We start from the raw sequence: 25,283 nt of genomic DNA, 5'->3' as shown, positions 1-25,283 counted from the left end.
ATAACAGTGATCTGGACTGTGCTGCTAAAGAGGCTAAATTTTCATATCACGCTGCTAGACATGAACTCAGTTTCTAAACATAAGATGCACATCTAAACTGGTTAAAAGGTTATAGGATCAAAAATTTTAATTTGCTAACTTAGGCAGTTATTATGTCTAATGAAAAATAAAACTGAACAAAAAAGGTTTTATGTTTCAGTTAAGATTTTTTAGTAATTTCAAAAATATGTCCTGCATTGGACCCACGGTTAGCGACGTGTCTAATAACGAATAAGAAAATAGGAATGCAGGCAAATTACTATGGACAGCATAATGAACATACTATTGTAGCCAAAACAGACACAAAGTCAGCACCAACCACAGTAGGAATCAAAAGAATGTATACTGAGGTGGCAAAAGTCATGGGATAGATTGGTTGGTTTGGGGAAGGAGACCAGACAGCGAGGTCATCGGTCTCATCGGATTAGGGAAGGATAGGGAAGGAAGTCGGCCGTGCCCTTTGAAAGGAACCATCCCGGCATTTGCCTGGAGCGATTTAGGGAAATCACGGAAAACCTAAATCAGGATGGCCGGACGCGGGATTGAACCGTCGTCCTCCCGAATGCGAGTCCAGTGTCTAACCACTGCGCCACCTCGCTCGGTCATGGGATAGAGATATGCACACATACAGATGGGGATACTATCACATACACAAGGTTTAAAAGGGTAGTGGATTGGCAGAGCTGTCATTTGTAATCAGGTGATTCATGGGAAAATGTTTCCAAAATGGTTATGGCCACACAACATGGCCGAATCTGAACGCAGAGTGACAACTGATACGAGTGCCTTTGCTAACAGCATGACATCGCTTTCAGCACCTCTCCTGGTCTCATGATCATATATTGGGTGGATCCTACACTGGAAAACTGTTGCCTGGTCATGTGTTCCAGTCAGTTGGTAAGAACTGATGGTAGGGTTTGAGTGTGGTGCAGACACCACGAAGCCATGGACCCAAAATGTCAAGGCACTGTGCAAGGTGGTGGTAGCTCCATAATGGTTGGGGTTGCGTTTACAATGAAACGACTGGGCCTCCTGAATGTTCAGCCACTTGCAGACAATATGTGGCCATTCATGGACTTCATGTTCCCAAACAATGTTGGAATTTTTATGGATGACAAAGCACTGTGTCACCAGGCAACAATTGATCGCAACTAGTTTGGAGAACATTCTGGACAATTCAAGTGAATGGTTTGACAACCCAGATCACCCAAAACGAATCCCATCGAACACAGATCAGTTTGTGTACAAAATCCTTCAACCCTTTAGCAATTATGGACAGCTATAGAGGCAGCAAGGCTCAATATTTCTACAGGGGACTTCCAATTTGTTGAGTCCATGAGCTGCTGCACTATGGCGGGCAAAACGAGGTCCATCATGATATTAGGTGGTGTCGAACATCTTCAGTCATCTCACAAGGGGAGGCCTCGACATTGGGATGACTGTTTTACTTCAGATTTTCTACAACTTTAGTAGGCCATTACAGCAACATAATATGCAAGTAGTAAGGTGCACTACTCAGGCAATTCTGAGAAAATCACAAGAGAAGTTTTACCCTTCTATTACGTAACTGATGTATCTATGAGAAGGTGCCAGCCACAAGAAGTCATTGTGGTTACGGGGAAAGCGATCATGCTATCTAAGAGGGTCGTGGACGAGGTGACAGTTCAAATCCTGCTAACACTTATTTTTTAATCTATATGTTTTCATCGTTGATCACATTATTTAATTTATACGACATTTGAGAGGTAATGTAATGAAAAAACCCAGGTGCATTTTCTTGAGGTAGTTGTGAATTTCATTTGTTATTTTGCTATTTACTATTTGTAATTAAATCCCCCCCCCCCCCCTTCCACGAAACTTGCTGTTGGTGGGGAGGCTTGGGTGCCTCAGCGATACAGATAGACGTACCGTAAGTGCGACCACAAAGTAGGGGTATCTGTTGAGAGGCCAGACAAATGTGTGGTTCCTGAAGAGGGGCAGCAGCCTTTTCAGCAGTTGCAGGGGCAACAGTCTGGATGATTCACTGAACTGGCCTTGTAACACTAACCAAAACGGCCTTTCTGTGCTGGTACTGTGAACAGCTGAAAGCAAGGGGAAACTACAGCTAAAATTTTTCCTGAGGGCATGCAGCTTTACTGTATGGTTAAATGATGATGGCGTCCTCTTGGGTAACATATTCTGGAGGTAAAACAGTCCCCCATTTGGAACTCTGTGTGGGGACTACTCAGGAGGATGTTGTTATCAGGAGAAAGAAAACTGGCATTCTACGTATCGGAGCGTGGAGTGTCGGAACCCTTAATTGGGCAGGTAGGTTAGATAACTTAAAAAGGGAAATGGATAGGTTAAAGATAGATATAGTGGGAATTAGTGAAGTTCGGTGGCAGGAGGAACAAGACTTCTGGTCAGGTGAATACAGGATTATAAATACAACATTAAATAGGGGTAATGCAGGAGTAGGTTTAATAATGAATAAAAAAATAGGAGTGCGGGTAAGCTACTACAAACAGCATAGTGAAAGCATTATTGTGGCCAAGATAGACACGAAGCCCACGCCTACTACAGTAGTACAAGTTTATATGCCAACTAGCTCTACAGATGATGAAGAAATTGATGAAATGTATGATGAGATAAAAGAAATTGTTCAGGTAGTGAAAGGAGACGAAAATTTAATAGTCATGGGTGACTGGAATTCGACAGTAGGACAAGGAAGAGAAGGAAACATAGTAGGTGAATGTGGATTGGGGCTAAGAAATGAAAGAGAAAGCCGCCTGGTAGAATTTTGCACAGAGCATAACTTAATCATAGCTAACACTTGGTTCAGGAATCATGAAAGGTTATATACATGGAAGAACCCTGGAGATACTAGAAGGTTTCAGATAGATTTTATTATGGTAAGAAAGAGATTTAGGAACCAGGTTTTAAATTGTAAGACATTTACAGGGGCAGATGTGGACCCTGACCACAATCTATTGGTCAAGAACTGCAGATTAAAACTGAAGCAACTGCAAAAAGGTAGGAATTGAAGGAGAGGGGACCTGGATACACTGAAAGAACGAGAGGTTGTAGAGTGTTTCAGACAGAGCATTAGGGAATGACTGACAAGAATGGGGGCAAGAAATACAGTAGAAGAAGAATGAGTAGCTTTGAGAGATGAAATAGTGAAGGCAGCAGAAGATCAAGTAGGTAAAAAGACGAGGGCTAGTAGAAATCCTTAGGTAGCAGAAGATATGTTGAATTTAATTGATGAAAGGAGAAAATATAAAAATGCAGTAAATGAAGCAGGCAAAAAGGAATACAAACGTCTCAAAAATGAGATCGACAGGAAGTGCAAAATGGCTAAGCAGGGATGGCTGGAGGATGTAGAGGCATATCTCACTAGGGGTAAGATAGATACTGCCTACAGGAAAATTAAAGTGATCTTTGGAGAAAAGAGAACCACTTGCATGAATATCAAGAGCTCAGATGGAAAAACAGTTCTAAGCAAAGAGGGGGAAGCAGAAAGGTGGAAGGAGTATATAGAGGGTCCATACAAGGGCAATGTACTTGAGGCCATTATAATGGAAATGGAAGAGGATGTAGATGAAGAATAAATGGGAGATATGATACTGCATGAAGAGTTTGACAGAGCACTGAAAGACCTAAGCCAAAACAAGGCCCCGGGAGCAGACAACATTCCATTAGAACTACTGATAGCCTCTACCATCTGGTGAGCAAGATGTATGAGACAGGCGAAATACCGTCAGACTTCACGAAGAATATAATAATTCCAAACCCAAAGAAAGCAAGTGTTGATAGATGTGAAAATTACTGAATTATCAGTTTAATAAGCCATGGCTGCAAAATACTAACACGAATTCTTTACAGATGAATGGAAAAACTGGTAGATGCCGACCTCGGGGAAGATCAGTTTGGATTCTGTAGAAATGTTGGAACACGTGAGGCTATGCTGACCATACGCCTTATCTTAGAAAATAGATTAAGGAGAGGCAAACCTACGTTACTAGCATTTGTTGACTTAGAGAAAGCTTTTGACAATGTTGACTGGAATACTCTCCTTCAAATTCTGAAGGTGGCAGGGGTCAAATACAGAGAGCAAAAGGCTATTTACAATTTGTACAGAAACCAGATGGCAGTTATAAGAGTCGAGGGACATGAAAGGGAAAAAGTGGTTGGGAAGTGAGCGCGACAGGGTTGTAGCCTATCACTGATGTTATTCAACCTGTATATTGAGCAAGTAGTAAAGGAAACAAAAGAAAAATTCGGAGTAGGAATTAAAATCCATGGAGAAGAAATAAAAACTTTGAGGGTCGCCGATGTCATTGTAATTCTGTCAGAGACAGCAAAGGACCTGGAAGAGCAGCTGAACGAAATGGGCAGTGTCTTGAAAGGAGGATATAAGATGAACATCAACAAAAGCAAAACAAGGATAATGGAATGTAGTCGAATTAAATCGGGTGATGCTGCAGGAATTAGATTAGGAAATGAGACGCTTAAAGTTGTAAATGAGTTTTGCTATTTGGTGAGCCAAATAACTGATGATGGTCGAAGTAGAGAGGATATAAAATGTAGACTGGCAATGGCAAGGAAAGTGTTTCTGAAGAGAAATTTGTTAACATCGAGTATCAATTTAAGTGTCAGGAAGTCTTTTCTGAAAGTATTTGTATGGAGTGTGGCCATGTATGGAAGTGAAACATGGACGATAAATAGTTTGGACAAGAAGAAAATAGAAGCTTTCGAAATGTGGTGCTACAGAAGAATGCGGAAGATTAGATAGGTAGACCACATAATTAATGAGGAGGTATTGAATAGAATTAGGGAGAAGAGAAATTTGTGGCACACCTTGACTAGAAGAAGGGATCGGTTGGTAGGACATGTTCCGAGGCATCAAGGGATCACAAATTTTGTATAGGAGGGCAGCATGGAGAATAAAACTGGAAGAGGGAGCCCAAGAGATGAATACACTAAGCAAATTCAGAAGGATGTAGGTTGCAGTAGGTACTGGAAGATGATGAAGCTTGCACAGGATAGAGTAGCATGGAGAGCTGCATCAAACCAGTCTCTGGACTGAAGACCACAATAACAACAATTAAATTTTCAAGTATGAGGGACATGCTTGGGAAGCCCAACTCAAATCTCGATACATAATAATGTGAATGATGTCATTCGCAATCAGTAATACAGTACATCACAATGTGCCAGACCCTAAGAGTAATGTACAATTACTCGTTGGATGTGTTCTCGACATCACACGCTGCAGGATGGTATTAGTCATACAGACATGGAAAACATAAATGGATACTTAATGCAAACAGACTTTTTTTTCATTGCGTTACCTCTCAAATGTCGTATAAATTAAATAATATGACCAGTGATAAAGAAAAGATTAATAATAAGTCTGAGTGGGAGTTGAACTGTTGCCTCATAGATGTTCATCTTAAGAAGGTTGAACACTGGTCACTTGACCACCATGAACTCTAGTGTCCAACACCTAAGCAGCCACAAATAGACAATTAAAAATTCTGTTGCAATTTTTTCAGAAATTCCAGAGTCGTGCACACTACTACTTGTGCATTATGTTGTTTTAATGGCCTACTACAGGTGTACAAAGTCTGGAAAAACCTGTTATCCCAATGTCGGGGCTTCCCCTTGTCAGTGTACAATGAGCTAAACGGAATTATTCATGTAGTTAAGAGAGAGAGGAAAATTTATTTGTGATGGAAGACTGAAATTCAATAGCAGAAAATGGAAGAAAAGAAGGAATAAAGAGGAACCCACATTATAGAATTTTGCACAGAGCCTAATTTATTCAGTATTGACACTTGGTTTAAGAATCATGTAAGGATGTTGTATACATGGAAGACAAACTGGGAAGTTTCAGATTGATAATACAAAGGTACAGCAGAGATTGTGAAACTACATTTTAAACCGTAAGACATTTCCAGGAGCAGATGTGGATTCTGACCATAATTTATTGATTACGAACTGTAGATTAAAAGTTAAGAAATTGTAAAATGGTAGACAATTAAGGAGGTGAGACCTGGATGAGTTGAAAGAATCAGAGGTTATTGAGAGTTTCGAACGGAGCATTAACTAATATTAGACTGTAGCACTAGAAGGGAATAGAGTAAGAGACAAATGGTTAACTTAAAGAGAGATGAAATAGCAGAGGTACCATAGCATCAATTGGATAAAAGAGGTGAGACGTAGTAGAAATCCTTGAATAACACGAGAAATATTGACTTCAATTGAGAGAAGGCAAAATTATAAAAAAATGCAGCAAATGAAGCACGTGAAAAGGAATAGAAACGTCTACATATTGAGACTAATACAAAATGGCTAAGCATGAATGGCTACAGGAGAAATGCAAGGCTGTAGAAGCACGTACAACTAAGACACTGACTGATCGATACCAGCTATAGAAAAATTAAAGAGAATCAACAGTCTGAATATCAAGAGCTCAGATGGTGAAAGAGAATTAAACAAATTACAAAAAGTGGAATGAATATATACAGGCTTACAAGTAGAGAAATGGACCTGAAGACAATATTATTGAAAAAGAAGAGGAATTACATGAAGGTGAGATGGGAGATATGACACCACGAGAAGAATTTGACAGATGTAGTAAGTCAGAACCATGCCCCTGGAGTTGTTGACATTCCCTCAGAATTATTGAGATCTTTGGGGGAAACAGCCATGACAAACCATTCCACCTGGTGTGCAAGATATGACACAGGTAAAATACCCTCAAAGATTCGGGAAGAATGTAGTAATTCACATTACAAATAAACCAGGTGGTGATAGGTGAGAGTATTACTGATCTATCAGTTTAGTAAGTCATGGATGCAAAATACTGAGAAATTATTTACAGAAGAATGGGAAAAATGCTAGAAGCTGACCTCCGGGAAGATAAGTTTGGATTTCAAAGAAATGTTGACACTACATATTTTAGAAGGCACATTCAAGAAAGACAGATCATCATCTAGGCCTATAGCATTTGTAGATTTACAGAAATCTGACAATATTGATTAGATTATGTACACAAACTTAAATTTTTAAGACAGCAGGGATACAATAGGAAGAGAAGGGTCTGTGGGAAGGAATGTAACAAAATACTATTTTTATTTGTTCTGTGATAATGTGGGCACAGTAGGATTATTATTCCTTGGAATGTGACAAAAAAAAAAGAATGTTTGTTACTCCATGGTTATTGTAAGTCACGTTTCAGTGTGTGCACAATAAGAAAACAAAATAAAAAAAACCTAAGTTAAACTGAGTTCTTGATGAACATGTTGTTGTTGTTGTTGTCGTCTTCAGTCCTGAGACTGGTTTGATGCAGCTCTCCATGCTACCCTATCCTGTGCAAGCTTCTTCATCTCCCAGTACTTACTACAACCAACATCCTTCTGAATCTGCTTATTGTATTCATCTCTTGGTCTCCCTCTACGATTTTTACCCTCCACGCTGCCCTCCAATGCTAAATTTGTGATCCCTTGATGCCTCAAAACATGTCCTACCAACCGGTCCCTTCTTCTTGTCAAGTTGTGCCACAAACTCCTCCCCAATTCTATTCAATACCTCCTCATTAGTTATGTGATCTACCCATCTAATCTTCAGCATTCTTCTGTAGCACCACATTTCGAAAGCTTCTATTCTCTTCTTGTCCAAACTATTTATTGTCCATGTTTCACTTCCATACTCCCGGGGCCTTGTTTCGACTCAGGTCTTTCAGTGCTCTGTCAAACTCTTTACGCAGTATCGTATCTCGCATTTCATCTTCATCTACACCCTCTTCCATTTCCATAATATTGTCCTCAAGTACATCGCCCTTGTATAGACCCTCTATATACTCCTTCCACCTTTCTGCTTTCCCTTCTTTGCTTAGAACTGGGTTTCCACCTGAGCTCTTGATATTCATACAAGCGGCTCTCTTTTCTCCAAAGGTCTCTTTAATTTTCCTGTAGGCAGTATCAATATGAACATAAGCAGTACCTATATGAACATAGTGTGCAACAAATTGGTAACTCTGATGTCACTGGCAAGACAATAGTATTTCCAATATAATTCGCATCAAAATTTTCAGTGTGTTTTTATTTTTAAACTCGAACTTGTCACCCACTGTGTTAGAAAAATACACAATATGTCAACAATAGTGTAAATGAAGGGAACAATCTAGAATGTCAGCTGGAAACTGATAAGGTTAGCATTAACCTACCACTGATTTGCACAGAGATGCCAGACATCTGGTTTTGTCAAGCCAAAGTGCAATTTACAATTGCTGGTATAGCTATGGAGGTGACTAAAGTAAACTATTTTCTTGCTCAGATGCAGCAAAATTTGTTGAAAATGTATGGGATATTGCTAGAAGTGACAAGAACAATAAACATCCCACAAAAAAAAAAGGAACACCATTCATACATGCGGACCTCAGTAACTTGGCACGTGTTTTTAAGAGTTGACCCAGTGAAAAAGACAGAATCTCAATATGAAGGCCAGATGTAGTGAAGTCTTTTGGACTTACAGTGGTAGACCAGATAAACAATATTGAGACTAATTGATTAAAACCTGATGAATGAGAATGATAAATGGACTGAAGGCATTCCAGTTGAACCGTCAGCCCTGGACCAATAATCAGACTCAACAGAGGGTGACAAACCAAGAGGAACAACAAGATCTTGTTGTGAAACTCAATTTCCAGCAAGATTACTTAAAGTCCTGAACTGAAAATGCTACTGAGAAGGCAGTCATGTGGGAACATGACAAAGTACTATCAGTAGATGTATGTGTTTGTAAAGTGTGTGCCATAATAATGTTGGCATAATAGCATTGTTATTCCTTGGAATTTATCAAAAATAGAAAGTTGTTACTTTATGGTTATTATAAATCACATTTCAGTGTATGCCCGATAAGAAAATAAATGGAAAAATCTAAATTAAACTGAGTTCTTAATGAATGTAGATTGCAACAAGTCATTTATAACTTATACAGAAATCATACTGCACTTATAACAGTTGAAAGACTTGAAAGGAAAGCAATAATTGAGAAGAGAGTAAGACAAAGTTGAAGCACACCCTTGATTATGGTCAATCTGTGCAATGAGCAAGCAGTAAAGGAAACCATACATAAACTAAGGAAGAACTTAAGTTCAGATAAAACGAATAAAGATCTTGAGGTTTGCCGATGACATTGTAATTCTGTCAGAGACAACAAAAAACTTGGAAGACCAGATGATAGGAGTAGACTGTGTCAAAAGAGGTGGGTCAACGGAAGCGTCTGATTCCACCTGTCTGCCGCGGAGTTTTCAATTGCTTGTGTTTGTAGATGTCGTCTTGTTGTGATTGATGGCATCCTGTGTGTGTGTGTTTCTGGGATGGCCGGCCAAAATTTGGTAAGAAATTATGTTTTTGGGTCTATTTTTCTCGAGTTCTAATGTTTCGTGTATTTATTGTGTAGTGAATGTGTTTTAATTTACATAGGGATGTTTGAGTTTTTAATTTCTGAGGTGTTGTGGTTTAGGTTTTGTTTTTCATAGTTGTAGGTGTTGGTTTTTTTGTATCAGTAGTAATAATTGACCTATATACGTCAAGGGAAATGACCGATTCCAATTTTCATATTTTTATATGTAGGTATAGGTGTTTTGGTACTGTCAGGTGTGGTCAAGGGAAATGTCTTACTGCAATTTCCATAGTTTTTGGCTGTAGGCGTTGATGTTTCGGTATCGTCAGTGGCCGTTGACCTATATAGGTCAAGAGAAGTGTCCGATTCCTGTAGATTTTGTAATTATTTATACGTATTTTCGTGTTTATTGCCGTGTGTCTGTAGTGACATAGGCACCATATTGGAGATGCTTAGAATAGCCTATTCCGCCATATTGATGTAGGGGTCAAAGCAGACAGGTGGAATCTGACACTTACGTATTCCCAGAGAGGTTATAAGATGAGCATCAACAACAGCAAATCAAAAGTAACAGAATGTAGCAGTCGAATTAAATTGGACAATGCTGAAGGAATTACATTATATTTATCTTATTAGGACACCAAAACAAGTGATGATGCCCAAAGCAGAGCAAGTGTAAAATGCAGACTGGCCACAGCGTGGGAAGCACTTCTGAAGAAGAGGATTTTGTTAAAATTGGATATAAATTTAAATCTTGGGAAGGTTTTTTTTTTTTTTTAAAGTTTCTTAACTTAGACAATTAGCATTTCAGCCCAAAAATTATAGAAGCTTTGGAAATGTTATGCCACAGAGGACTGATGACAATGTGTAACGAATAAGATGGTACTGTATCAACTGGAGGAGGAAAAAAACTTATGACACTATTTGACTACAACAAGGAATCAATTAACAGGACACATTCAGAGGCATCAACAAATTGTCAATTTGGTACTGAAGGGAGTGTGGGGTGTAACAATAGCAGAGCGAGACCGAGGGATGAAAACATTTAACAGGTTCAAATGGTTCTTTGGAGATGTAGAGCCTTGGACAAGATAGACAAGCAAGTATAGCTGTGTTAAATAAGTCTTCAGATGGAAGACCACAATACTTGTACATAGGAATGCATTTGTAAATTACAGCACACAGCCATATTCCAAATACAAATGAAGCTTACTACTTGTTAACTTATTCATTAGAATATGTCTTACCACCACCCCCTCCCAATTTTTTTTACAGTTTCTGTTCATTACTATGATTTTCCTTGCTGTATTTCTATTCAGTTTTGAAGGTATGAAAGTATCTTTACCAATATTCTGAACTGTTCTTCCTTCTACTATCCAGTGCGTAATCCTTCCATTCCCATACAGTACAAATCTTTGAGTTACAGGTACAGACTTTCACTATAAATGTTTCTTCCTCAAAAGAAATTTTATAAAATGTAAAATTATTTTAAAGTTTTGAGCCAATATTTATTTCTTTACAAGCCACGAGCATGAAAAACCTACTAAATGATAGAAGCAGCTAATCATGTAGCTTTATCCCTACTTTTTATAATCATGTTGCAAACTAATAATGCTAGTTCACATAATCACTTGTGAGAAGATCCATCTCAAAACAAATATGTATTCTGAAAAATTTACAAGTCATGGCATGTAGCCTATACCCCCCACACTCACTCATGTAACTTTAGGTTTCATAGACACTTCCCAATTAAACATTTCATAAACTGAATATTTCATAGTTTTTACTAAAGCATTTAGAAAGGAATACGCAATATCCAAAGTTTATAAAACATGTATGTAACACAAGCAGTAATAGTACTACAATGAACTGTCAGCCTATTTATTATTCATCCATACAACATTACAGTTACCATTTGATGTTAGTACTAAATAATATTCTGCAAGGGCATAACAGCAAATGAATAATACTAGCCTATACAAAAATACAAATAGTGACTGCCTAAAATGTCAGCGCTTTTTAATTTGTTGACAGAACCTGCTACAACCCATGAATGCAAGGCCAGAAAGCACTGTATAAAAATGTATGTGTATTGTGCCTCAGGGTAAAACGTCAGAATAATGAACATTAAGCTATGGGGGGATGTAAAGTTAAGAATAGCGTAAGATAACTAGCATGTTTTGTGGAAATTCTTGAACGTCTTTCTGAATATCGACAAGTTCTAGTTTACGTTGAAATGTCAGATTCAGGGAATGATGACGAAAACGAAACAAAGCAATGAACTAAGGTACTAGATGAATAACATGAAATGGGCTACGATAGATAACAAATGATGCCGATGGACATCAACACTCACATTACAACAGAAATAACTAATAAGGCACCATTACAAAGGAACGTAACATTTGCAAGCACTTGGAGAGCAGTGAGGCGTACACATATTAACCTCTTTTGGAACTATTCGCCCTACGCAGAACGATTTTAGGTTACTCCTAACAACGCTGATCTAACGTAAGAAAAGAAAATTCAATAGCTATACACAAGTTACATGCAGCACGACGAAGACAACACGTTAACCTATGTAACATAGCCCTGTCACGAAAGCGCGAAGCAGCACTCCACCTTTACACATTAAAATTATATGAAGTACAAGATGCAGGAAACATTCACATCACATATGCAAGCTGTGTTATAGGGTATTCGAAAGAGTGCTAAATATCTGCTAGCGGGCCAACAAAGCATGGCCTACCAACCGCTGCAAAATTCCTGAACAGTACACGTGCTATGGATTTACTGTGTCTAATTACAGCTGACATCGTATAGTCTATAGTTTTCGGATATTACAATAACGTTGCCTTATTTCATGCCTTTTCACTGTTTTGGAGCTCGGATTCTCCGACCACGTTGTCACTCATTTTTTTGTATGTACACAAATTCACAGATACACACACGCGTACAGTTATCACTCTTCGTCATTCAACATTTACGCAATGTAGTCTTGCCAACATAGGAGCTGAGGCGAGCAGTTTACATCACTCAACGCAGAAAATTCTTGCGTCAGTTTGTTCTCTCGGTCGATCAGTAACGCCATATTTAACTCGATATCAGGAATAACTTCGTGTTCTGGAATAAACATATTTGTTCCAAAAACTGATCTAAATGTCGTTCAAGAAATCATTTTTATGTTTTTTATACCGGTACCGGTAACTTAAGACTACCGTAAGCTCGAGGTATCGAAACAAAATTTTGGTCTTGTGGGCGTACGCAAATGGTTGCTGAATAGTTTCGCACATCGATATGTGTAAGCATTTTTTCCGTGTGGAACTATGCACTGTTATTTGCCTTTCTACAACTAGTGAAAGCTGTGTTTCAGGGTATAGTTTATGTTATTAAACTAATTCAAAAATTAGCACAAAGTTCAACCACGAAAAATGCTCATTGGCATGTCAACATAGCATAACTGGACCAAAACTTTGGAGTGCTGAGAGGCTTCGGCCTCATATTCCTGGATAGTTTCACGGAACGTTTCTCTGCGCTTTTATGCGTTTTAATACAGTGTTCCTTTCAGCATGAGAACGCCAAAACGATATAGAGTTTATTTAAAAATATACCTCCTCATTTCGGCACTTGAGAAAGTGACTCGACTGTTAATGTATCCAGAAAAAATGTAAGGCAAACGTTTTTGTGTTAACCTTACCCTATGCGTACCGGTACTTATTTGTTGTTATATGTGTCAAAGTATATAAATGTGCTGAAGCATATAGATAAACTGCAAAACTTCACTGACCTATAAATTCGTTTTATATAAGCAGCACACCCAGCTGTAGCACGAAAAAGAAGAGAACGAACGGAAAAAGGCGAATATGTTTCTCTTTAAACGATTCTAACAGAAAAGTGGGGAATCAACTGCCTCAACCCTCCTCATTCCGCCTTCCTCACTGAAAATTTTGGCATGCGAACATATCACGCTTTTTCAACACACTTAAAATTCCGATCCAAATGGCGCCCTCCCCTATACATGTTTGCCGGTCTGGTAGGATCCAGACCCCTCCCCCCCCTCCTCAAACGTCAGCATGGTCTTCATGTTCACTTTTTGCACTCCTACAGGAGCATTTTTCCTCTGGTTCCCTTCTTTTTCTTGGTACATTAGGGTGTGCTGCTTATGTAAGACGCATTATAGAGGTCAATAACGTTTTGACAGTTATATATGTACAGACATTTATATACTTTGAAATGCATAAACAAGTAAGTACACGTAGTATAAGGTTAACACAAAATCGTTTGTTTTATATCTGTTTATATACTTTGCTAACATGACAATAGCTGGGGGGGGGGGGGGCTGATAGGGGTGGCACTGTGGGGCAATGGTCTGTGTTAAAGTACCAACGCTCTGTCCTAACAAATACAACAACTAAGATAAAATGCTAAGTTGCTAAGTAAATTACTTGTTTATAATATGATATAATGAAAAAAGTACTACAAGTGTAGTGACATCTAAGTACCTCCGAATTAACTGCAATTTGTTACAATCAAATATACTAATTCTTTATTTTACCCATAGCCAGGTATTTTAACTATGTTTTGGGAGCTTTGTCCATATTGTAATCTATGGTACAGGAAATCCCCTTTTAAACTAAAGTGAGCGAATTAGAGGTAATTTGTCTGTGATATTGGTTAGTGTAATGTAGGTACAGTGTCTCAGTCAGTTAGCGACACAGTTGTTTATTTATTGCTGTGAACTGCAGATTGAGTGATTTTTCGATGGATACACGGGCTTTCTTTAGCAAAAACCAAAGAGTTGAAAAGAAACATTATCTCGAAGAACGTTATTCCTCAAAACAGATGGAAGCACGAGATATGATTACTTCTCCCAATCCTATGGAAACGAGTTCAGTTGAAATATGTTGGTGGTGTTGGCTATGCCATTCCTTCTGATATTACACAAGTCGGAGAACCAATAAAGTAAATTATTTTAGACATACACACATCAAAAAATGTGTTGCATCACCTTGGTTCCAAGCACTCCTGAACACTGACCTCGAATGTGTATATTGTATTAATAACACAGTCCCTTTGATTGTTGATAAACGTCATTTTACCCGGACAAAGATGTACAAACACCACAAATGTGGAGTGCCTACGTGATGGAGTGGCTAAGACAACCGATTAACTGCAGTCATAACACTAGGAAGGAAGTACACTACTGTTCTGTGTGTAGTTCCGTCTTGCCTAGTAGGTCAGTTCCAGAGTTAGATCGTATCAGCACTGTTTCGTTGTGTCAGGAAGGGCTCTTATCGAGGAAAGTTTCCAGATGTCTCAGAACGAACCAAAGCGATGTTGTTCGGACATGGATGAGGTACAGAGATACTGGATCTGTCGATGACTTGCCCCACTCAGGCCGCCCAAATGATACTGCTGCAGCTGAAGATTTTAGATTAGATTAGATTAGATTTTCATTCCATAGATCCGTACTGAGGAGATCGTGGATGTGAAACATGTCACTGAAGACAGCTACTTAAGGATTTCAGCTCGGAGGAACCCTGAGAGGAAAGTCATCTTGCTGAATAATAAACTGTGCGAAATAAACTGCATGATGTGCAACTTCACTCCCGACATCCATGATAAGGTCCAATTTTGACACCTAGACATCATGTAGCGCGGTACAGATGGGCCCAACAGCATGGTGAGTGAACGCAATCTGCGACATGACTGCGAATAAAGCAGTGACCCGAATATAGAATAAATCTCCTTTACTTTACGTCGATGGTCGCAAATTTTTTGTCATCAGACTACTGGTTTTGGTCTATAATGACCATCTTCAGATCTGCAGCAAAACATGGGAAAACATAAGTACACTAGCAGATTGTCCGCAGCTTAAAACAGTAAAATAGATTATAATGAAAAGTACTACTGACATACATGTACATTTGTGCGATTTGATTATATAGAGGCGTACCTGTTTTATAAAAACGTGTCCTAATGTACTGAAGCCATAGTGGTATCGTCAAATGTTAACCACAAAATTAGCACCAGCATCGTTATATATATGTGAATAACAGTCTGATGACAAAAAGTTCGTGACTGTAGACGTAAAGTAAAGGAAATTTATGTTGAGTGAACTCGGCAGAATTGACATCAAGCTCTATTCACAGATGAGACTCGCACATACCTTCAACCAGACAATAGTCAGAGGCATATTTGGACGTAGTGTGGTCAGTCTGAACGTTTTAATCACACTGTCCAGCGCGTGCAGCAAGGTGGTGGTTCCCTGAATTTTTGGGGAGGCATTACGTGGGACGAACGTACGCCATTGCAGGTCATTCAAGGCACTCAAACAGCTATACGATACAGGAGTGACAACCTCCGATGAACAGTGCAACCATATCGGCAGAAATTGAGAGAAGTATTCGTCATAATGGACGACAATTCTCGAGCTCATAGTGCACATCTTGTGAATGTGTTCCTTCATGTTAACGATATTGTTAGATTAGAATGGCGAGTGTGTTCTCCACGCATGAACCCTATCGAAAGTGCCTAGGATACATTGAAAAGGGCGGTTTTTGGATGAGATGACCCACCATCCGCACTAAGTGATGTACGCCGAATCACCGCTGATGAATGGGACAATCTGGACCAACAGCGCCTTGATGATGTAGTGGACAGTATGCTACGACGAATAAAGGCATGCATCAACGCGAGAGGACGTGTACCGGGTGTTAGAGGTACTGATATATGCTGCGATTTGGAACACAAATTCAGAAAGTTTGGAGTATTGTTGTATAACTTGCAATTTTTTGTTTTCATGAGCAATAACGGGAGCTGAAATGTTGTTTTTGTATATCTCTCTTCCATTTTTATGTAAAGGGTCAGGAACTCCTAGAACTGCTGTGATGCAACACTTTTTTAGATGTGTATCCAAAAGAAAATAACAGGGCCTTTGTAGCGGACTGGTTCAAACGCTATAAACGACTGCAGTTGTCTGTCGAGAGATTGCTGCTTTTTTGCTATCCTTGACAGCAGGTTTTTAACTCTTGGAAGCAAACAGAGTTCTAACACTTCAACAGTATTCAGAAACTGGAAGAAAGCCCTGATTCAAAAACTAATTTTCCAAAACACGAAAAATCTATTTCTCAAACACAAATAATTGCAATGTGGCAGGGAAAATTACATAGAATATCTACAACTAGCAGTGTTGAGATGTAGATACATCAAAAAGTATTAGGGAAGAAACAAGTATTACTTGAAATCTATTACTGAAGTAATACACTTGCTAGTTGTAAACGAATAAGCTTTGCATGGAAATTATGTTTTGGAGGGAAGAAAAAAATTCAAAATTTCTTTGAAAAACGTGCCTGAAAGATAAGAATTTGAAAGAGGCTGGCAGTCATATACCACAAAATGCAACACATCCTTCACTTGAAATTCAAAAACAAATAATTCAAGAAAAACATACATATTAAACATATTAAGGAATCTGACGCAAACTGGTTTACTCTAAGGGAAGATGGGACGAAAGATACTCTCAGAGTAACACTTGCAAGCTACTTACTCAATTATTTGCTGAATGTATTACAGTCTCTATTTTTCTCTACAGTTTTTACCCTCTACAGCTCCCTCTAGTGCCATCAAAGTTATTCCTTTATATCTTAACTCTTACCAGATATCCTATCACCATTCCCCTTCTTCTGGTCAGTGTTTTCCATATATTCCTTTCCTTACCGATTGTCTGGAGAATCCCCCATGCCTCACCTTATCAGTTTACCTAATTTTCAACATTCTTTTGTAGCACCACATCTCAAATGCTTTAATTCTCTTTTTTCTGGTTTTCCCAAAGTCCATGTTTCACTACCATACAATGCTATGTTCCAAACGCACATTCTCAGAAATTTCTTCAACAAATTAAGGTCTATGTTTGACACTAATAAACTTCTTTTAGCCAGGAATGCCAGTACCAGTCTGGTTTTTATGTTCACCTTGCTGCGTCTGTCATTTTTGTTTTGTTTTTTTGCACCTTATGTAGCAGAATTCCTTAACTTCACCTGCTTTGTGATCACGAATCTCCATTTTAAGTTTCTCGCTGTTCTTTTTCAGCTACTTCTCATTACTTTCGTCTTTCTTCGATTTATTCTCAATCCATATGTTGTACTCATTAGAATGTTCGTACATCATATTCCATAATTCCCCTTCACTTTCATTGGGGATAGTAATTCATAAGTGAATATTATCACTGATACCCTGTCATCTCGAATTTTAATTCCACTCTTGACTTACTTGACTTAATTCCTTTGGCCCCTATGGGGGCATAGGGCATCCAGGAGAACTCGCCATCCGTCTCTGTCTTTGGCCATTTGCCTCAATTTTGCCCAGGTCTTGCCAACTCTTTTTGCTTCCCCTTCCACTGTCCTCTTCCATGTGCCCCTTGGTCTTCCTCTCCTCCTTGTTCCCTGGGGATTCCATTCCAATGCTTTTTTCTCGATGGCTCCATCTGGTTTTCTCAAGGTGTGCCCCAACCAGCCCCACTTTCTCTCTCGTATCTGGTCTTCTACAGGTATCTGGTTTGTTATTCGCCAGAGCTCCTCATTACATATTTTTTCTGGCCACCAGATATTCATGATGCGTCGAAGACATCTATTTATGAAGCTTTGTAACTGGGTTGTTATCTTTTTATCCATTTTCCAGCTTTCACTGGCGTACAGAAGGACAGCCTTCACATTTGTATTAAAAATACGGATTTTTGTTTTGTATGTGATATTTCTATTTTTCCATATTGGATATAATTGTATGAAGGCAGCATTTGCCTTTTTAATGCGGTTTTTCACGTCATCTCCAGCTCCACCATCTTCTGCCACTATACTACCCAGATACAGGAATGAGTTGACAGTCTCCACTCGCTGCTCACCTATTAACAGACGCACCTCCATGTTACCTGAATTTACTCTCATTTCCTTTGTTTTGCCTGTATTTATCTTGAGGCCAGCAGTCTCTGCTTCTTCTTTCAGCAAGTTTAATTTAGCTTGCATATCAGTCAGCCTTGGAGCTAAAAAACTATGTCGTCTGCAAAATCCAAATCCTCCAGACGTTCGTGGATCCCCCACTGGATTCCTCGTTTCCTGCCTGCTGTGACTTTTGAACCTTTCTTTTATTTCCATCATCGCTTCTGCAATGTAGAGAATGAAAAGTAGGGGCGAGAGACTACATCTTTGTCTTACATCCTTTTTAATTTGAGTACTTCATTCTTGATCTCCAGCTCTTATTGTTGCCTCTTGGTTCTTTTACATATTATATATTGCGCGCCTTTCCCCATATAGTTCTCAGAATTTCGAACACCTTGCGCCATTTGACACTGTCGAACACTTTCTCCCGTCGACAACTAATATTAAAGTTTGTTGATTTTTCTTTAGTCTTGCTTCCATTATCAACCACAACGTCAGAATTGCCTCTCTGGCGCCTTTACCTTTCCGAAGCCCAAATAGATTCTTATCTAACATCTCCTCTGCTTTCTTTACCATTCATCTGTATATTATTCGTGTCACGAACTTGGATGCATGAGCTGTTAAGTTGACTGTGCGATAATTCTCGCACTTATCGGTTCTTGCAGCCTTCGCAATTGTATGGACTATGTTTCTCCGAAAGTCTGATGGTATATCGTCTGATTCACACATTCTACACACCAACGTGAATAGTCGTTTTGTTGCCACCTCCTCACAGTGATCTTAGAAATTCTCATGAAATGTTATTTAGCCGGCCGGTGTGGCCGTGCGGTTAAAGGCGCTTCAGTCTGGAACCGCGTGACCGCTACGGTCGCAGGTTCGAATCCTGCCTCGGGCATGGATGTGTGTGATGTCGTTAGGTTTAAGTAGTTCTAAGTTCTAGGGGACTTATGACCACAGATGTTGAGTCCCATAGTGCTCAGCGCCATTTTGTTATTTATCCCTTCTGCCTCATTCGATCTTAAGTTTTCCAAAGCTCTTTGAAATTCCAATTCTAATGCTGGATCCCCTATCTCTTCCGTATCGGCTCCCTTTCTTCTACTACCACGCCATCAGACAAGTCCGCCTCCTTAAACAGGCGTTCAGTGTACACATTACACCTACCCGGTCTCTCCTCTGCATTTAACAGTGGAGTTCCCATTGCACTCTTAATGTTACCGCCCTTTATTTTAATTTCACCGAAGGTTGTTTGCACTTTTCTGTATGCAGTCAGTACTTCCGACCATCTTTTCTTTTCCAATTTCTTCACATTTTTCATGCAGCCATTTCGCCTTAACATCCCTGCACTTTATATTTATTTCATTCCTCAGTGATTTGTGTTTCTGTATTCCTGAATTTCTCTAACCATTTTTGTACTTTCATCGATCAGTTGAAGTATTTCTTTTGTTACCCACGGTTTCTTCGCAGTTAACTTCCTTGCACCAATGTTTTTCTTTCCAACTTCTGAGCTATTTCTTATTGTAGTATATATATCCTCAGAGAACTTCAAGCATACCTCTTCATTCCTTAGTACTTCCGTATCCCATTTCTTTGCAAATTTATTCTTCCTGAATGGTCTCTTAAAACTTCAGCCTACTCTTCATCACTAGTAAATCGTGATCTGAGTCGATATCTTCTGGTACGTCTTACAATCCACTATCTGATTCCGGGATCTCTGCCTGACCATGACGGAATCTAAATGAAATCTTGCCGCATCTTTCGGCGTTTTCCTCTTGTGATTATTGAACTGAGTATTCGCTACTACTAGCAGAAATTATGGCAGGGGTCAATTAATCTTTCCCCTCTCTCATTCCTAGTACTAAGCCTGTATTCATCTGTAAACCTACCTTCTACTCCCTCCCCTACAATCGCATTCGTTTCCACCATGACTATTATATTTTCGTCGCCCTTTATGTACTGAATTACGCATTCAATCAAGAATGGAAAAGTAAACTGAGGCTGCATTAGGTGGCGCTCGCTGTATTGCAGTAGTTCGAGTAACGAAGATTTTTGTGAGGTAAGTGATTTGTGAAAGGCATAGGTTAATGTTAGTCAGTGCCATTCTTTTGTAGGGATTATTGAAAGTCAAATTGCGTTGCGCTAAAAATATTGTGTGTCAGTTTAGTGTTGATCAGAATAGGTAAAGAGCGAAATGTCTGAGTACGTTCAGTTCTTCTTAGATGTTTGAAAATCAAATAATGTAAGAGGTTTACCAGCACAGTAATTCATAAATTTTTCTAAGGGGATGTTTCATATGTCGACCCTTAGCCGAGGATACCTCACCGGAATCTTCTGATTTTTTCTTGTAGTTTGTGTAATTAGTGTAGCTATTGTTTATTGCTAGCGTGTAAGTATAGAGAGAATATCCTTTGTAGTTGTAGTTTTTCATTGTTGTACAGTAAAACAGTTGTGGTATGCATGTAGATTTGCACCAAGTATTTCGCAGCTGCGCTTGCAATTAACGAGATATTATTTTCAGTGCTATGCTAATGTGTTTTCTTGTTTTTGCTCTTCAAGTTGTGCTTTTCTTGTTGTTGTTGTTGTTGTGGTCTTCAGTCCTGAGACTGGTTTGATGCAGCTCTCCATGCTTACAGTAAAGCTGCATGCCCTCGGGAAAAATTACGGCCGTAGTTTCCCCTTGCTTTCAGCCGTTTGCAGTACCAGCACAGCAAGGCCGTTTTGGTTATTGTTACAAGGCCAGATCAGTCAATCATCCAGACTGTTGCCCTTGCAACTACTGAAAAGGCTGCTGCCCCTCTTCAGGAACCACACGTTTGTCTGGCCTCTCAACAGATACCCCTCCGTTGTGGTTGTACCTACGGTACGGCTATCTGTATCGCTGAGGCACGCAAGCCTCCCCACCAACGGCAAGGTCCATGGTTCATGTGAAATACGTGATAATTATGGCGTGTGAAAAACGTAACACTAGGCTCCAAAATAAACTGAGAAATGATAGTGACGACGATTGTAGCTTATCAGCACTACCCTGTAATGAATTAACAGACATTCAACGTAGTAATTTGGTAATTGTGCATAGGGAAATGGAGTGGGCGGCAAATTATGGTGTAGACAGTGAAACAATTAGTGAACAGGGAAGCATTATCGATCGATCGGTCGGCAACAGCTCACCTCAGGAAACCGAAATGACAAGACACAATATTGCAAATACTGTAGATTCAGGTTTTACGTCCTCACCGTTTTCTCAAATAAGTCAAGACACATTTTCTGCTTGTCAAAATGTTAATGTTGCCGTTGCAAATGCACTGCCGAAAAGCATAGAGGAACAGATTCCAGACACTAATACATTATTATTGCAATTAATGCAACAAATGAAACAAAATCAGAGACAAACACAGCAACAGTTAGACACAATGGAACAAAATCTTCGAAAGTCAGACACACTGGAGCAACACCTGAGACAAACAGAGCAACAGCTTCAAAAGTTAGACAACACGTGAAGGTCTAACTGCTGAGTTACTAAAAATCGAATCGAAATGTCAAAAAGTCTGTAATGACGTAAAAACACAAATTTGTGAGCATTTTAAACCTATTTTTTCGCGTCATGAAAATGCATTACAGAATCACGAAGCAGCCATAAAGGAACTGCAAACTATTGTTCGTGAAAATCACGACACATTGCAAACTAAAATTGACTCAGTTGCATCTACCGATTCGGTTACGCAACTTGCAAGAACTCAGGAAAACGTAAAGGACACAGTCGATACGATTTCAACACAAATGGACACTCTGGAACTTGGTTCAGAGAAACACACTTCGGAAATAAGTTCATTATCGGAGAAAGTAGCCGAACTTTCGGATCAGTTCACTAAATTATCTACAAAGGTAGATGATGATATGAATGACACAAGACCCATAGCCTTCACTGACACAGAAGAGTATGAACAAATTAGAAAATTCAAACAAAATCAAAATCAAATCAATACACAGTACAAAAGAGAAATTCGGGAAGTACTGTGGCACAAGTAATACAAGAATTACATATTTCAGAGGACACTCGCACTCCAACACAGGAAGAGGGACATAGAAATACGGAACAGCCACAAAATAATAACACAGGGCACTTCGGAAATTATGACAGAAATTGGCAAGGTACACCGAATTTTGAGATGGAACTGCCGAAAAGAAGTAACAATGACCGATATGCGACTTGCCGACATGATGATTTTGACTATAAGCTGTTCATTACTACACATAAATTCAAAACGTTTGAGAATTCTGGCAACGACATTCATCCACAAGCATGGCTTCATCAATTCTTTCATTGTTTTCCTCCCAACTGTTCATTGGAGCACAGGTTAGAATTTCTGTGTGGCTATTTGGAGAATGAACCAGCTGTAAGAATACGATCGGTAATTCTAGATTGTCACAGTGAAGGAGAATTTTATCATGCCTTCCTCTCAGCATATTGGTCTCAAGCTACACAAGACCGAGTAAAACATAGCATCATAATGATGAAATATTTCGAACAATCTGAATTTTCCAGTCTTGTGAAATATTTTGAAGACATGTTGCACAAGAATCGTACCTGTCAAACCCATACAGCCCCTCAGAACTCATCCGCATTTTTTTAATCAAATTGCCTGAACATTTACAACACATTATTTTGGCAGGACGTTGCAAAGACGACATTGAAGCTTTTCAGGGACTGTTACAGGAACTAGAAATTGACGCAGACAGTTGCGGGACGCAAAAACATGAAAACAATCATTAGAGGTCACATCCGTCACAATTCCACGATGAAAGAAATAATAACTGGACACGACAAGGCTATTCTTACAACGCAAATCGTGACCAAAACAGACACCACCCGTATGAAAACCGTTGACAGAGTATTAATAATTACAGAGAATGATTGCATTTCCATAGTAATGAATGCGACAGAGACAACCATAGAAACAAACAATATGGGAACCAAAACAATTATTATCAAGGGAGACAGAATAACTTCAGACGCAACAGTTCAGTGCACAGTTACTATTCAGGGAGAAATTCTCCACCACGTGACCAGCAAGAAAGAAACTATGGAATCTACCGACATGACGATAGACGATATAATCGGAACGACAGACCTGAATTTCATCAGAACTGACGGGATTCAAACAGGGCAGGGCCCTCTCGACAAGGTGAATTTGTAGAAGTTAGGTCTCCTAATCCGAATAACGACGCGCGCCAACAGACAGACAATGACTCGCACCGCAGACAGCCACGTGCGCCGGCTGGCTCAGAGAAAAGTAACATAGACGCTAACCTTGAGAGAAATTCCAGTATTCTTTACCGGCGTATACCGCATGATAATTGCGCTCAAGTTGAATCTCTGAGTACTATGAAGAGTAAAGGATTGCACCACATTTCACATGTAAAACCGCTTATTGAGAGATAATCTGCTTTTTAACTTAGTCTTTGCTATAAAATTTTTCACTTCACATTACTAGTACGCTTTGACACACTTAGAAACTGTTAACTTGCAACAATGTTTTGAAGTTAACTATCCAGTCTAGAACCTAGGGAGCATATTTAGACCGTAACTACGAATGCATTGTTATAGTGAACAGACGACACAGTATTATTGTGTGTGTACATTCTTGCTTGTTAGTTGCACGATTATGTAACGATTGTAAGGCTTACATACTTAGAACATATACCAGTACTGCTAATGAGATTTTAATGCAACATTTTGGTTTACTTGAAAATACATTCTGGATTTAAAGTACTTTCTGAGAGATACCAGATGACACAGTGGTTAGTTTATTTGACAGCTACACGATTATATCATGACGTTACTAATGAGCGACACAATTTATATTATTGCTTTTGCACTGTATCTGTTTCATATCTGAACAGTTTTTCTGAATTCTTCTGGAAAGTGAAACATGTGTTAGTAGTAACTTTTTTGGTATAGCTACAATGAGACAATCTTTTCCATAGCACAACAATACTTTACAGTATAGCACTTTCTTGATCACAGTAACGTACGTAATAACTACGAAATCTATACGGATAGCATTTCACTTTTTTTTATTATGAGGTAAGTACATTGACTTCTGCAGAACTTTGCTTACAGAGGACGATAACTACGACACTTCGACAGAATTATCTTACAAGACGCACAGTTTAGCTCTACAGTACTCGTATTTGAGTGATTCATTTTTAAAGATTTTTGAATTACGAAGATACAAAGGTTTTTCGTGATATATTTCATTCCATTGCTGTAATTTGTAACACCTGAGGGTATAGTTACATTAATCCTCAGGGGGTACACGCACACTTTGTGTGCTAAGCGTGTAGCGAGCGCTAGGAGCCCTAGCTAATATGGTATTTGCTTATACAACTTTACACATCGGTACCATATTTCTCTAACACAGAATTACACAGTTATCTGATTATTTAACAGAGAAACAAACATTATTTACTACGTCAGTGACACATGTTTCTGTAATTACACAGTTGGATAACTTCACACTTATGAAATTGTATTTTGTCTGTACTTTGTGAAATGTTCATATTTTTTCGGAACCATTGTGACACTATGAGAGCTTTGACTGATGTATTTGGTATGGGATCATGATTTTTAAAGAACGTTTGAGGTAGATGACTATTGAAATGAGTAGAGAATTTTTTTTTAGGTTTTGAAATTATTGCAGAAAGCTACAATGTTTTTGAGATTTGGCTGAGGTTTTATGATGTTATTATTATGACGACGATGTGTATTATGCTGTCGAGGTATGTTTATGATCTATAATCTGATGCTACCATATATGAGGAATGTGATTACGTGTTTGTAGGTATATGAATAATGAATAGTGCTTAGGGACTTTCGCGTATGGTCGTAAATTGTAAATTATACTCTTTTCTCTATTTATT

General features: G+C 38.9%; 1 protein-coding gene across 5 annotated transcripts in view; it reads right to left on the bottom strand.

The window, feature by feature from the left end:
• Positions 1-12,451, bottom strand: part of LOC126259333 (threonine--tRNA ligase 1, cytoplasmic) — a 177,152-nt gene extending 164,701 nt beyond the window's left edge. Inside the window, exon 1 of one of the 5 annotated variants that reach the window (XM_049956036.1) lies at positions 12,300-12,451. In XM_049956036.1, coding sequence (XP_049811993.1) covers positions 12,300-12,347 — 48 coding nt within the window. In that variant the 5' untranslated portion in view covers positions 12,348-12,451. Of the gene's footprint in view, positions 1-12,185 lie in introns of all 5 variants that reach the window. The other 4 variants (XM_049956032.1, XM_049956035.1, XM_049956033.1 and 1 more) reach the window with 4 other exon arrangements.
• Positions 12,452-25,283: the final 12,832 nt, after the last annotated feature.

Source organism: Schistocerca nitens, chromosome 5 (assembly GCF_023898315.1).
Source record: "Schistocerca nitens isolate TAMUIC-IGC-003100 chromosome 5, iqSchNite1.1, whole genome shotgun sequence".
NCBI lineage: Eukaryota > Metazoa > Arthropoda > Insecta > Orthoptera > Acrididae > Schistocerca > Schistocerca nitens.
Note: the sequence above shows the minus strand (reverse complement) of the source record. Positions and strands in the feature narration are given on the sequence as shown.